The following is a 16,290-nucleotide window of genomic DNA, read 5'->3' as shown; positions in this document are numbered from 1 at the left end:
TTATGAGTTGTTTTTCTTTGAAGAATGTTTTCGAGTCGCAAGATAGTGACTTCTCCTCTCAGTGATACTGCGCATGGGCATCAAGTCCTTTGTTAGTTTTCTTTCTGCTGTCTGGTTCTGACCTGTTTACTCTCACTCTGGTGGATCTCGGTCTGGTACTTCTGAACTGTATTCTACCTTTTTTCTAATCGTGTCGGTATAGTTTTGATCCTGTTTCTCCTCTATAGTCGATCTGATTTAGATCGTTGGGATCGATTTTACGCCCTTATGGGGGTCCTAGCCCTTTTCATGCCTACTTCAATGTCAGGCTGATGGAACAAACTCTGTTTCGATTCTGCCCTCAGTGTCACGCTAAATTCCCACACACTGACCAGCATTTGGTGTGCAATCTGTGCTTCTCTCCTGACAATCGAGCAGAGACCTACAACGCCTGTAGATCGTTTGGTTCCAAGAAAGCTATCTGGGACCGAAGAGCGCATCAGTTAGAGATGGCGTCCAAGTCCACAGAAGACACACTTGATATTTTCGGAGAGGAACATGCGCAAGAAGAGGTGGGACAGCGCACAGCCTCATCCATCAGCGATTAAGACTACAATCAAGATTCTGATGTCGACAGCCAGTCCATACCTCCGGAACAGTACGTGAGTACACCTGCCAAGTCACACTACCCAAAGACAGTCAAAAGGACCCTTGCACAGAGGACTGATCAAATATAGAACCTTTTTTTAGAGAATATGTATGCAAAACAGCGCACACTTCATATTAACACAGGAAGGATAGCTGCTTCTCCTCCTGCAACTATTAAAAGAAAATTAACTTTTCAAGATGCTAGGTCTCCACCAAATAAAGTCTCAACAGAGGAGAGAGAAAAAGCTATACAGCAACAGCCTTCACCACCACATTCTCCTTTCTGTCCTTCCACTTCACCACCACCATCGTCACCTACATATGACACACAGTTTTCACCACAGACATGCTTGGCATCACCTCACAGGGATGATCTTTGTGACTTTCAGCAAGATACAGATCCATGGGACCTATATGACCCCCTTCGAATTCTTTATAACGATCCAGATTTATATTCTGCCAGACCATCTTCACTAGAAGATAACACTGCCTATAACCAGTTTATAGCTAGGGCAGCTGCCTACCATAATGTTCAGCTGCACACAGATCCCATTGAGGAGGATTTTCTATTTCTTTTTTTTTTTTAGATATTAACAGCTACACATAAAAAATACCAGTGTCTTCTGATACTTCCAGGCATATTCGTCTGACATTTTCAAAGAACCAGTCAAGGTCAGAATAATCACACCTAGGATGGATAAGAAGTATAAACCTGTACCTTTGGACCCAGTTTTTATCAGGACAAGTTACCACCTGTTTCCATAGTCATTAGTGCAGCCAGGAAAAGGGCTAATAGTCAGTCCACAGGAGATGCTCCTCCTCCAGCCAAGGAAAGCTAAAAGTTAAATGCAACAGGTAAAAGGGTAGCTTCCCAGCTGGCAAATCACTGGAGGATATCAGACTCACAGGCACTCTTGGATAGGTATGATAGGGCCCATTGGGACGAGATGGATGAACTTTTACAGTATCTTCCACCTGAATATCAAAAACGGGGACAGCAAATAGTCACAGAAGGGCAAGCTGTAACTTATTACGCTATTAGATGTGCTGCAGACGCAGCTGATAAAGCAGCAAGAGTGAGTAACACCAGTGTGGTCATTAGAAGGCATGCTTGGCTAAAAACTACAGGTTTTGAACCCGAAATACAGCAAGCTGTCTTAAATATGCCCTATGATAAGGAGCATCTATTCGGATCAGAGGTGGGTACAACAATAGAAAACCTCAAAAAAGATTCAGAGGCAGCTAAGGCTATGGGTGCACTATACAACACACCTACTAGAGGCAATTTTCGTAGGCCACAATTTAGAGGTGGCTTCAAACCATCAGACACAGACAGCAACCTCACAACAAAAACAGACCTCACAACAAAAACAGACCTCACATTTTTTATACAAGAGGATCATTTAGAAGTTCTTATAGAGGATCATTAATAGAGGAATAGGGAAAGCATCCACTTCCAGAGGTTCCTCTACCTCAACCAAGCAGTGACTTCCTGAACACCCCCACAGCGCACATATCTCCTGTGGGAGGAAGACTGGTAAACTTTTATTCACAATGGCAAAACATCACTACAGACCAGTGGGTTCTGTCAATTATCCAACATGGCTATTGTCTGGAACTCTTTCCACTCTGCCAAACATTCCCTCTCGTTCACACAAACTCGCTCAGGGCAATCTCACTCTAGTGAAAGAGGAAGTACAGTCCCTGCTGCTCAAAGGGGCCATAGAATCAGGATCCCAATAAGGGTTAGGAGTATATTCACTATACTTCTGGTACCAAAAAAGACATCTCATTAAGGCCAATTTTAGATCTCCGGCCTCTCCACCTATACCTTTGTTCAGAACACTTTCATATGGTCACTCTGCAAGATGTTATTCCTCTACTGCAGCAAGGGGATTACATGACAGTATTAGACCTCAAGGATGCCTAGTTTAACATTCCCATGCATCCATCACATCGCAAATACCTAAGATTTGTCATTGCAGGAATGCACTACCAATTCAAGATATTTCATTCGAGATAACAGCACCAAGGGTGTTCACAAAATGTTTAGCAGTAGTTGCAGCATTGCTAAGAAAGATACACATGCATGTGTTTCCATATCTAGCCGACGGGCTAATAAAAGCCAGTGCACTTCACACTTATCAGCAACACACTCAGTACAAAGTAGATCTTCTACACAGTTTGGGATTCACAGTCTACTACCTCAAATCCCACCTGCATCCATCACAAATACAGCTGTATCTGGGAGCAATTCTGAACACTGTCAGGTTCACATATCCAAACCCAGTAAGAATTCAAGCATTTCACAATCTCATCTCTCAATTACAACACAATCACACTTATACAGTGAAGTTAGTGATGAAACTATTAGGAATGATGGTTTCCTGTATAGCTATAGTTCCACATGCAAGACTGCAGGAGTGTCTTTCCCAACAGTGGTCTTAGTCACAGGGTCAACTTCAGTATCTAGTGTTGTTGGACCACCAGACTTGCCGCTCTCTGCAATGGTGGAATCACACCAACCTCTCAAAAGGGTGGCCCTTTCCAGGACCCTTTGCCTTGGACCTATCTTACAACAGATGCATCACGGATAGGTTGGGGAGCGCACCTCAACAACCTCACCACACAACAGACTTATCATATAAATTACTTGGAATTACTGGCAGTCATCCTAGCACTCAAAGCATTTCTGACAAAACTCTCACACAAGGTACTATTAATACGCACAGACAATATGACAGCAATGTATTATCTGCAAAAACGGGGGGGGGTGCGGCACTTTACTCAATTGTCCCTTCTAGCTCAGCAATTTGGAAGTGGGCAGTTCACAATCACATTCAACTACTGGCTGGGTATCGCCCAGGAATAGAAAATCAACTAGTGGACCTCTTAAGCAGGGCACAGTATTAAGTCCAAGAATGGGAAATTCACGCACAAGTAACTAAAAAATACGTTCAACTTTGGGGAGCTCCAGACATAGATCTCTTCGCCACACATGAAAACTCAAAATGCCAAAGCTTTGCTTCCAGAAATCCACACCCTCAGTCAGAGGGCAATGCTCTGTGCATGAGCTGGTCAGAGATATTTACCTATGCTTTTCTGCCTCTCCCACTTATTCCATTTCTGGTTAGCAAACAAACTTCACTCACTATGATTCTCCTAGCTCCCACACGGGCACGTCACCGTTGGTATACAACACTATTGGATCTGTCTGTAGTACCACAACACAAGCTCCCAAACAGACCAGATCTTTTGACTCAAAGGAGAGGAAAAATCAGACATCCGAATCCCAGCATTCGCAGTCTTGCGATATGGCTCCTGAGGTCATCGAATCTGGTCACTTGCTGCTTCCCATCTGAATGTATAGATATTCTGAAAGAATCTCGCAATCCCACAACTAGACATTGTTATGCTGCTGAATGGAAACGTTTTGTGTATTATTGTCAGCCCAAAAATATTTATCCGCTTAAGGCTTCAGTGTAAGAGATTGTATGCTATCTATTACACTTAAAGCAAATCTTGCATATTCTTCAATTAGCGGCCATAGCTGCTTACCTTCAAAATAGACAACATCTTTCTTTATTTAGAATTCCTCTCATCAAAGCATTCATGGAGGGCCTTGAGAGTCATTCCACTTATAGGACCTCCTGCTTCTTTGCGGAATCTTAATATTGTACTCACATGGCTTATGGGTCCATTTGAACCCATGCATTCTTGTACTTTACAGTTCCTCTCAAGGAAGATTGTGAACCTTTCTTCCAAAATCATAAAGACAAAATAGTCTTTAGAACAAATCCAAAGTTCCTACCTAAGGTAGTTTCACCTTTCAGATTAATCAATCAGTGGAATTACCAGTCTTCTTTCCACAACCAAATCAATTGCTGAAAGAGCTCTAAATACCCTTGATGTTAAAAGAGCTCTCATGTATTAAATATACAGAACAATAGACTGTTTATAGTTTTTTCGCAGCCTTACAAAGGTAATCCTTTTTCAAAAAATGGGTTAGCTAGATGATTAGTGAAGTGCATTCAATCTTGTGATCTTAAAGGTAAAATACAGATACCAGTAGCTCCTAAGGCACATTTTACTAGGAAAAAAAGGAGCTTCAGTAGTATTTTTAGGGAACATACGAATAGCAGATATATGTAAAGTTGCTACATGGTCTACACCACACACTTACTAAGCTAAACATTACTGTGTAGATGTCCTAGCTTGCCAACAAGAAAATATTGCACAAGCATTACTTAGGACATTATTACGATGTACTCCAACTCCTACAGGCTAGCCACCGCTTGTTTGGGAGGGGACTGCTTTACAGTCTTTGCAAAGCATGTATATCTACAGCTGCACATGCCATTGAATGGAAAATGTTACTTACCCAGCAGACATCTGTTCGTGGCATGTAGTGCTGTAGATTAACATGTGCCCTCCCTCCTTCCCCGAAACCTGTGGTCTTTGTAGTACAATATATTGTAAATATGTATATACATTGCATGGACATCTTTTACTTACTGTCTATCTACATATACATACTCTTTACTTCACCCGACTGTGGGAAAACAATCTAACAAAGGACTCGATGCCCATGCGCAGTATCATCGTGAGGAGTCACTGGCTCTTGTGACTAGAAAATATTCTTCGAAGAAAAACAACTTGTAACACTCTGAGCCCCAGCACTAAATGGTGGACTTATGCAAAGCATACGAATCTACAGCACTACATGCCACAAACAGATGTCTACTGGGTAAGTAACATTTTCTTTTCTACATTTTTTGCTAATAAATAATAAAGACCCAATCTCTACTTGACATTCTGTTTAGGGAACCTCGAAAAGTTTTACTGCACCGAGGATCTACAGGTCTTGGCTTCAACATCGTTGGAGGGGAGGACGGAGAAGGGATTTTCATTTCCTTCATTTTGGCAGGAGGACCTGCAGACTTAAGTGGAGAGCTCCGAAAGGGGGATCGAATTATTTCGGTATGGTTTCACAATAAAAATATTTTTAACATCCTTGTTAACATTTTTTAACATACGCATCTAGCCATATATTTTTACATTAAATTTAAAATGTAATTTGTACCTTATACAGTGCATTGTAAATTGTTGAATTAACTTGTGTCATGTGTGGTGAGTGTTAAAATCTGAATAGTGAATGAATAACATTAATGACATTCATTTAGCACATTTATTGAACAGTTGTTCAAATTTCATTATTAAAAGGCATGAGTGAGGTTAGGCCATGAGGTCAATAAATGACTGGAAAAAACATTTGCAATGTTATAGTAACTGCTGAATGACCTACAAGAGAGAGGGCATGGTAATGTTAGGTGGTAAAGCAGTATATTTTGTATAATGCCTTGAGTGGAAAAAAAGAAATACATGCCATTTTCATGAAAAGGGGGGGATGTGGCTTTCAGCATTTTTCTCTATTTTTGGTAGGGAAAAAGCTGATGTATATGGACAACAGGCCTTTTGAAAATGTGTAATTCTATGGTTTTGTTGCTGCAGACATGACTTCATTGTTGAACCCTGTGGGCTGAGGACTGGGCGACTGAGTGCAGGATGCTACAAAATGCTGTTCTGTCTGGGCATTGCAGTTATAGTTATGGCATGACTGACTAGCTCCGATAGTTGTGAAATTAAATACAGGGCGGGGTTTGGGTCATGTAGATTAGATACATGGTTTGAGGTGGACCATGCATACTTGATATGTCCAACGTTAAGCAAATAAAGAAAAAAAAGAAATTGAGTATAAACTTAACAAAGTGAATTTATTATTGCCACCCACAATTAACGTCTAGATGCATTTTTGTTAGGGAGTTTTAAATGAAGCTAATGTAGTTAAACTGTGCTCTCTCACCTAGACTACCTATCCATGCACTTGACTATTTCTGGCAGCGAGTAGCATGCAAGAAGCCACAGTGCCACTAGTGCTTTGAAATCCTTGCTCCTGCTCTGTATTGCAACTAAAGCCAGGTTCTGATAAATTCCTCTGCAGCATCTGCCTGAGTTAGATTGATCCCCTTCCTTCTTTATTTTACTGCTATATATGTGTGTGTATATATATATATATATATATATATATATATATATATATATATATATATATGCTGCTGTTTCACAAATTTTCACAAAACTTTTTTTGTTTTTTTTGTTTTAAATGTATTTTTATTTTTTTTAGTTCATCCACCTTGGCTTCTTCCTGGAAAGTTTTGGGATGGTCAATCAAAGGGTGGTCCCAAAAAGCGCTTTTCCAGTGCACTTCATCCTTACAACTTTGAGAAGTGATGAAGAAAAAACAGCTAAAGAATTACATGGAAAGCTAGTTCTTTACTGAGAAAGCGTGCTTTTTGTGATATGGTGTGAATTCGTTCAGCGGTTTTCAAGATATTAAGCTTCAAAAATATAGTAATACCTGGCCGGATAGTCCTACTGGAGTACTTCGGTACCACAGAATTTAATATATAGAGCAATCTTATTGGATGAGAGGGCTTTTTTACCCATTGAGCCTTTCAGTCTGGAAGGACCAGTAGTGGTTCAGAGGGATCAGGTAGATCAGCTGCCCCTGAAATAGAAATGTTGCACCTGCCCTTTGTGGACTTATGGACCTAGTCCTCATTTCCAGTGCTGCAAGAAAAAAACATTGGAACCAAGCTGTACCTTGGTGATGAACCCTAAGGAGGGCGAAACCAGTCCTGGGTTACCTGTGTGCCAGGCCAGGGAGGAACTAGTCTGACAGTTCAGGTTGGAACTGTTCCTATTGGAGCAGGGTCAAGGCTGATTTGCATTGGGCTGGGCCGAAATTGAGGTGGCTTCAGGTGGACATTTAAAATATCAAGACTGATGTAATATGTGAGGTTTTAAGCAGGGCAAAACGGGAAAGTTATAGTTAACTCAGTAGACTAGATCTGAATGCCTGTTATATAAGTTGTTCAGCTGTATTCATATTGATATAAATAATTAATGTATAACACAATCAAATTGGTATTTCATCATGTAATTGCAGTTTTTCTTCAGGTGTGTCATAAATTAAGGAGGTGAAAAAATAAATACAACAATTGTTGTTCCAAGACGACATGACACTCTTGACGCTGTTGTCACAGCCCCCTTTCTTCTATAATATCTCTTTGACAGCTCTGTGAAGTGTCCGGTTGCTTAGTTAATATTTTATCAAGTTCAGCCTATGTGCTGTTCCCTCCTCCTCACCCCGCCAACCAAACCAGACCAGCTGACAGAAATGAGAAGTGCACAGATGGCTTTAAGTCGTTTGATGTACCAAAACCTCATGTGCATAATTTACACAAACGTTTCCTGTAAATCTAGCTAACACTGTCCTTACAGCAATCTGAGAGGCAAGATGGGATCCTTAAAAGTAAAGTCTTTAAATTAATCTTTCATGTAATCACTCACTCAAAATAAAAAGCTGTAAGGAAACCACAAAGAAAGTTATGTTCTAAATCTTGTTGGCAGCCAAGTAGATATACTTGTATGTATAAATCTCAAAAGTTCTGGTGTTGGCTTTTTCAATGATGACATGTTCTATAAAATTCAGCTTTCTTTTTCAGGCCAGCCTTATTACCTTAACTTGTATATACAACTTTGACACCAGTCAGTTCTACAAAAACACTTGACCCCTCTGTTTCCTCACCCATTTCTTATACGACCTCCGCGGTTGCATCTTCTTCTGCTCCACTGGATCCTTGACGAGGAGGTTATGTAAACTTTGACTGCCAGTATATTTGTTATTGAAATGATTGTGTCATATATGAAGTAGTCTGTGGTGAAACTTTTATTGGAATAACCATATCTCGCCTTATCAGTGTTGAACATATACAACCTGATCTTCAGTCTGAATTTACTGGCAACAGAAAGTCACTAATTTGAACATCCAACAACCATTTAATTCCAGGGGATATTCATAATGAGTTTAATTCAAGTGAACAAACCATACTTGCAAGATCTAGGTATGGGCAAATATGTGCTACGTTGATGGAGCATGTTATTATTTGTTTCTGAATATATCTTAATTGTTTTTTAAAGTAGATACAGAACTCGGTAAGTGGAGTAATTCTTAGTCACACATTTAAATATGGACAGGCCATTAAAAAAAAGTAACTACATACAGGTCAAAGGCTCAGTGGGGTTTGGGGTTTATGAACAGCAAACTTAACATTTAACTTGTATTGAAATTTATCTTAAATTGAAAATGATGTTGCATTTGCCTGAGGCTGTGTCAGAGTGACTTCCTTAAGGAAAGTCCAGTGGATGAAAATTACTTCCCTCCAGCTTTCTTCTTGGTACTGTTAGGTGGAATTAGAAGCTGCTTTACAACAGATCGGACAGTGGGAGAGGGAGGGTAAATGTGTTTTACATAGACCTGTGCATTATGTGTGCGCCCATGTGAGTGTTTTGAACAAGATACCGGAAGTTACTGGCAGCCAGCCAATGCTCCAGCGAGTATCTGCTATAAAGTTCATTTACTGCTCTCACTTCAGCTTTTTAATATTTGTTTTTGAAGTTTCTGCAAGAGCTTAAGGTGGTATTTCATATTGTGAATTATCTTATCAACTTGTGCGTCCATTGTCATTCGTTCATGAATATATGCTCTTAAGGTTTTACCTTATATTTTATTTTCACCTCTGAAATACCTGTAGAAAAGGAGCAACATTTTACCTTGTGGCATTTCATAGAGTGACACAGTCATTGGCAGACGTTCAGACATTCCGTTTCTGCAGCACTCTGGGGCTGTCCAACTCTTTAAGCATCTTTTAAAGGATTGAAATAGTGCTTTTGTAGAATGGGTTGCTACTTTGGATTGTCAATCGTAGCACTGATTTTGCATCATGAGTGGCCTGCTTACATTGGCCAACTATATTTCCTGGTAGATTTTAGTTCACATTTGTGTGCATTTCCGTTATCTTTCAGACATTCTTTCTAATTTCTTTCTTGCATGCCCTTAACCCCATATCGTCTCTCTATTCATCCACCACTGTCATTGCAGCTTACCTACACCTGGCAGTCACCCATAAACACTTGACCATGGCAACCCTTAAGATCTGCCACCGCTGCTGTATTCTTCTATCTGCATTTCCTTTGCTCTCCTCTACCAGTGTATTAATTAGAACATTTTCTTTGCAACTTAAAATGGCACCCTACAACACCACCTGACCGTTCTCATTTCTCATCTCTGAGGTGCAGCACACCGCAGTCATTGGTGTTTGGTTCTGGTGGCCCACTCCACCATTTTACAAAACATTTTACAAAACAACTGAGTTGTGTCCACAATGTGGACAAGCTAGGAGGAGTTCTCTCTTGATAGTAGCGATAGTAGCGGTTGTTTGTAAGATAAACCATTCAGTCATTAACTTCTTTCTTCCAGGATGGACATGGTATCTAAGTATATATGTTATGTATTTTCTTATATTCCACAAATCTATGTACTGCTTGTTACATGTCTCTGCACATGCACTGTTCACTACCACATGTGCACTCATCCTCTAGCCTGTATCATCCAGAGCAATCCGATTTATTATTTTTAGATAATCTCTATTGATAGCTGGGCTTATGTTGGCTTGGGAAAACTTCCTGCTTCCCTATCCCGAGCTCCTTTTAATAGTATTCATATGGATATAAAAAACCATGAGGTAATTCAACTTTCTATTGCTCAGTGCCCCCCAAAAATCAAGTTCTCAAACCCTTTGTTTTCTCTTCTATCCAGCATATAATGGTTCTTGTCCATCTACTGTCGCAGGATTGCAATCTGGGCACTCTTCTGTATGTGGGTATATAAACACAGTATAAAACCACGGTTTTTACATGCTGTAACTTTGGCCCTTGTTTTGCTTCTTAATACTTTCTGTAAATTGTTTGTTGAATTCTTTTGATACTCCAATACTCATTTGCTGAGCATGCTAGGAAGCACATTCACAGTAATCTCAGGTGGGATACTGTGCTCGCCAGTTATAACTGGCTCGATGTTTTCTGGATCGGACTCAATTTTATTGGTTAGAAGATTCAGCTGTTATAATCACATTATGCTTGGGCTGAAAGAGCAGACTGGTCTCAGCCCCCGCCCCACCCCCAGCTCCCTCCTAAGGTGTAGGAGAATACAGAATACACCCTCCTGTCAGCGCACAGCCTCTGTTGTCCCAAGGCAGGCCTCCTCATCCCTGCCTGGTTACCTCTGCTTCCATTTACCACTTGCTCACAGGTTTTGGTAAATTATAGCAAATTGTTCCCTGAAATGTGGATGCATATTTCAACCCAGCAACCATATCAACAGACCTAAATATTGTACCTCCTTATTGTGCACTTCATCCTTCTAAACATATGTGACTATCTTTTATTCATTTCAATAACTTTAATTTGTTGCCTCCAAAGACATTAATCGACTTAACATATATACTAAAACTCTGAAACCTACATGTGACGGGTTACTCCTCATCTTTTTCTGTTTGAGTGTTGAGCTTGAGTGTATACGTGCCAACCCATGCCATATTTCAGGATAACTATTGGCTTTGTAAATGATTCCTGTTTAGTTATTGAACCATTTTTTTTTTTTTTTATATGGACACCCTCAAACCTTAATGTTGATCTGGCCCTCATGACCTACGTTGTTCATCCATGCTGTACAGCAAGTCTGAGCCTCCTTCCTAACCCCATCTCTTCCTTGATATTATCTGCTCATGAATTTTATGCGTGGAAACAATTTCGAAAGAAAGATTCTTGCATGTAATAAAAGCACTTTTGAGCATTACTGCGCCGTCTGTAGTTCTAAATAAATTGTAAATTGTTTGAGACGTGTGGCTTTAGGTACACATGCTCTGCATACTACTGCCATCTATCTTTTGGTCCGGATATGTGCAGGCTGTTTTTCACAAAAAGTATTTCGAGTCATGAGGTAGAGTGACTCCTCCTTCTTGGTGATACTGCGCAGGGGCATCAACTCCATTGTTGCATTGTTTTCTTTCCACTGGCTGGTTCAGACGTGTGCTTGCTTTCCGGGTTGACGCCGTTGTTAGATCTCTCTTACAATTCCAGTTCTACTATAGTCGGTATTATCGATCGCGTTTCTTCCATCCGTGCGTCAAGGTAGAACCGACCTTCAAGTCGACTCTGTCGTGGCCCCTACAGGGAATCTACCTTTGAGGCCTTCATGCTCAATCTCAAGCGGGATCCTTGTACAATGCCCTCCTGGTAATGGAATGGACACCATTCCGTTTCTGCCTGCGTTCTCATGCCAAATACCCACAGACAGACTCCCATCAGGTCTGTAACTTGTGTCTGTTGCTAGACCACAGTGAGGCTACCCACGAGGCCTGCCATGCATTCTGCTTAAAGATGCTCGGAGACCATTGAGCTCAGCTGCTTCAGCTGCAGTGGAAGGCCACCAAAGACACTTGCGACCTCTTCAGACATCAAAACGTCAGTGAAGATCAACATCCTCAGGCTTTGGTTGTGGAGGAGGAGTATTTTTAGTTGAGGCCAGTGTGGGATCTGACCCAGAGTTTGGATTTGAAGTCACCAGCGTCACTCTGGATATTCACGCAGTGAGTACTGTACCTCCTGTCCTTCCGCCTCTAGTTGAACATTACTAATGTCAAACGCCTCCAGAACAAGAGGCCTTTGGACTGCCACTGCCTGTAGGCCATGGTTGGCACTGAGAGACTACTTTGAATGTCCCACCCTCTGGCTTCGTTCCAAAACACTACCCGAAGCTGAAAACTTCGACGCCAACAACTTCAGCTCCTACCCAGCTGTCGGTGCAAAGCAGCCCGACATCTTCCACAGCCTCAGTGCTGAGTGGCTCTTCAGCCCCGAAAGAAAAACTAAGCTCTGAGCCAAAACCTTCGAAGTCAACGCCCAAGAAGACCATTGTGGCACCTATGGAGCCTATTCTCCATAAACTACAGGAGAAATTGGACTCCCAGCATCAATAATTACACATCCAGCCAAAACAAGAGGGATTCTAGCCAAGCCTCTACCGCTACCATCTTCCAAAAAACAATTATCTTTTCAAGAGGCTTTGGATCTCCCTGCTCCACCAAAGCGCAAAAAGACTGACAAAACAATCAGTCCTTTGCCTCTGCCACCACCTCCGCAGCCACCTCCACTTCCACCACCAGATTTCCCATCTTCACCACAATCTGATGCAAATCCCTTAGATGGTACAGGTGCCCCTGATATGGAGGATGACTCTTTTCATATACCACCAGACATTACCTCTGGGATTCTTATGATGTTGATCCTCCAGGCACATGGATCCTGATTAGCACCCTGTATGCCCTTCACCTCTTGATGATTCCACTATGTAGCAGGTGCTCATAGTTAGGGCGACTGCATTTCATGGCGTACAGTTTCATAGAGAGCCTCTAGAAGAGCATTTCCTATATGAAACACTATCCTCAACACACAGGGGCACTCAATACCTGCCCATGCTTAAAGGGATGTTAAGCGACACAGAAGACATCTTCAAGGATCCAATTAGGCTGGTATAATCACTCCCAGGGTCTCAAAAAATATAAACCCTTTCCCTCAGACCCTACATTTATCAGAGGGCATGAAAAACCTCATTTACTTGTGATCACCAGTGCGAGAAAAAGGGACCCATTGTCAAGTGTCTGGCAACACCTCGCCACCCGACAAAGAAAGCAAGCAGATTGACGTAGAGGGGAAAAGGGTTGCAACCTAGGCTGCAAAACAATGGTGTAACGCCAATTGGTCTGTTAGCCAGGTATGACCGTGCTCAATGAGATGGAGGAGCTCATCCAACATGATCCAGGTGAGCATAGGAAAACAGGACAGGAACTTGTTGCTGAGGGCAATATGTGCATACATTGTGCCCTTGATTCTGCCGACACAGCAGCCAAGAGCATTTTTTGTTTTATTTATTTAAGTTCATTCGGTCTAAAAGTTTAGACCATTAAAATTCGAAAAAGTAACAGCCTTACATAGAAGGTTTATGCTGTTAAAATTCAAAATAGCAGTCGTACATATTATTAATAAGAGCTGGTGGCCAACAGTCAAGTAAAAATGTTACAGTAAAATCCTCGAAACTGAGGCTATGATCATGCTTAAAATACAATAAATTAGACATACATAAGATAAAAAGAACTTTGATAAAAACTTATGTCTATCATGCGAATATATACAGCTGTTGCCTTCCATGGAACTTTTACTCAGTATCTTGGTCATTTTATGAGCTAATAAAATTCATTGTTGTGTATAAAATGCTTTATCGGGTAGCGTGGCAAATTTTGAGTGGAAGATCTCCATAAACTTGTGGGGTCTCTGCTACTCATATGAGGTGCCACGAGTTCCTAGTAAGATTCCTAGAAATACCATCTAAAAGTTAAGGCAATACACGTCCATATCAGAGTACAGGCCACATCTAAAAGATAGGAAACAGAGAAAATATGTCTTGGTAAAATCTCCTTCTGTGGGCAGGTGCCTAACTGATTCAAGAACCCTTGGCTGAAATGAACCTACGACGGATAGACCAAGCCTCAGATAGATATTTGGTGACTGAACTAGCTACCAGTGTAGATGTATCATATTTACATATTCTAGTGGCATTGGCTCTATCCTGCAGTGATAGATTTTTACAGAGGGGAATAATCCACCTCCCTCTAGGTCTCCTGCATAAAGGGCAGAAAAACAGCATATGCTCAATTGTTTCCTTACAATAATGGCAAAGTATACATTTGTCAGTTGAAAAGTTGCTTGGTGACCAGCGAGCCGTGTAGTTGTTGATAGGCAAGGTACCATATCTTAACTGGAGATATAGGGCACGGGCATGTGGAGGGATAGGGAGATTCATTAAGTTCTCAGGCCAGGGTTCATGCTTGATTAGGAGAAATTCTGTGGTTAGCCTGCCCACCCCATTATGGTGCACGGAATCTTCGTTGATTTTCTCCCAGTATCTTTTTTTTTAACAAGTTGCCTTGCATTATTGGGAATCAGTTCCGTGTGTTTCCAATAATGGGGAAATCCTTTTTTGTCCCTGGCAGATTTCATCTCCTTCAGCCAGAGGATTTTTTCCGGGCCCTGGGGAGAAGCTATCAGAGCATTAATACTAGCATCCTGCTCCAAAGACACACTTGGCTGCGTATTTCAGACTTTAAACCTGTCATCCAACAAAATATTTTAAATGTTCCTTTCAATAAAGAACATTATTTGGCCCCAAGTTGATAAGGCCCTAGAAAAAGAAAAAAAAAGGATACTGAAACGGCAAAGTTGATAGGGGCCCTACAAACTCTTACAGCAAGGAGCTTTTTTGCCTTTCCAGCTGTCGCAAAGACTAAAACAACCACTCCAGAAGCCTCCACCTAATAAAAGCGTGATCAGAGCCAATACTCCTCCACCAAATCCTACTATAGAGGCTCCTATAGAGGAAACAGTAGAGGCAAAAATTCTTCCCCATGTGGTATCACCACTACGACCAAGCAGTGACTTCCTTTACTTTCCCCCTGGTCAGATCACACTTGTTGGGGTACACACACACAATTTTCTACCCACCTGGCAAGCAATAACATCAAAACAGTGGGTCATACTATCTATCCAACATAAGTTATTGTCTGTAGCTCATTCTACACCTCCCAGCATTCCACCTCACATTCATCCATTCGCGAGAGAACATCAAACATTACTGAAACGAGATCCAAGCTCTCCTGCTCAAAGGAGCAATAGAACCCAATCCTTTACAGCATCAAGGTCAAGGAGTATATTCTATAATTTCTCATACCAAAAAAGTGTGGTTTGCTGTGGCCAATCCTACATCTAAGGACACTGAACAAATATATTCTGCCAGAGAACTTTCACATGGTTACTTTGCAAGACGTGATTCCACTATTTCAACAGGGTGACTGTATGACTACACTGGATCTAAAAGACGCATATTTTTACATACCAATACACCCAGCCCATCGCAAATATCTCCTCAGGTTTGTGGTGGGTGGGAAAAACAACCAGTTTAAAGTCCTTCCATTGGGGTCACTACTGCACCTCGGTATTTCCAAAGTGTCTGGCAGTGGTGGCAACCTATCTTCTCAGATAAAAAATACATGTGTTTCCCCGCCTGGACGATTGGCTTAGTAAAGGCACGACCCATCAACAATTTAAACACTGTACTCAAATAAGAAGAGACCCGCTTCAAAGTCTAAAATTCACAGTCAATGTGCCCAAGTCCCAAATACAACCTCTACAGACACAACCATATCTATGAACCTTTCTAAGCACACAAATCAGGCTAGCCTATCCCAATTCTGTGAGAATTCAAAGTTTTCAGACACTATTACCCTCAATTTCAAGAAAAATAATGGTGAAGATAGTCGTGTCTTCATGGGATGATGGCTTCCTGTATTGCTTTGGTACCGCTTTCCCGTTTACACATGCGTCTGTTACATGAATGTCTAGCTCATCAGTGGGCTCAGACACAGGGTCAGTTTCAGGATGTAGTGTTGGTAGACTGCCCAACTTTTCACTCTCTGCAGTGGTTGAATACCCACAACATGTTGAAAGGGCGGCCTCTTCTGGACCCTGTTCCCCACATATAACAGACACCTCACTCACGGGATGCGGTATACATCTCACAATGGTGTGTATAAGACTCCAGACACCAGGGTCACTATATCAACTTCCTCAAGCCTAGAAAGCTTTCTT

At 41.4% G+C, this 16,290-nt stretch overlaps 1 protein-coding gene across 8 annotated transcripts in view; it reads left to right on the top strand.

Moving 5' to 3' along the window:
• Positions 1-16,290, top strand: part of DLG1 (discs large MAGUK scaffold protein 1) — a 953,275-nt gene that overhangs the window by 711,491 nt on the left and 225,494 nt on the right. For all 8 annotated transcript variants that reach the window (XM_069213151.1, XM_069213153.1, XM_069213149.1 and 5 more), the window contains one exon: positions 5,451-5,607. In XM_069213151.1, coding sequence (XP_069069252.1) covers positions 5,451-5,607 — 157 coding nt within the window. The remainder of the gene's footprint in view (positions 1-5,450; positions 5,608-16,290) is intronic.

Source organism: Pleurodeles waltl, chromosome 11 (assembly GCF_031143425.1).
Source record: "Pleurodeles waltl isolate 20211129_DDA chromosome 11, aPleWal1.hap1.20221129, whole genome shotgun sequence".
NCBI classification, from domain to species: Eukaryota; Metazoa; Chordata; class Amphibia; order Caudata; family Salamandridae; genus Pleurodeles; species Pleurodeles waltl.
The sequence above is the reverse complement of the archived record's forward strand: the minus strand, read 5'-3'. Positions and strand labels throughout refer to the sequence as shown.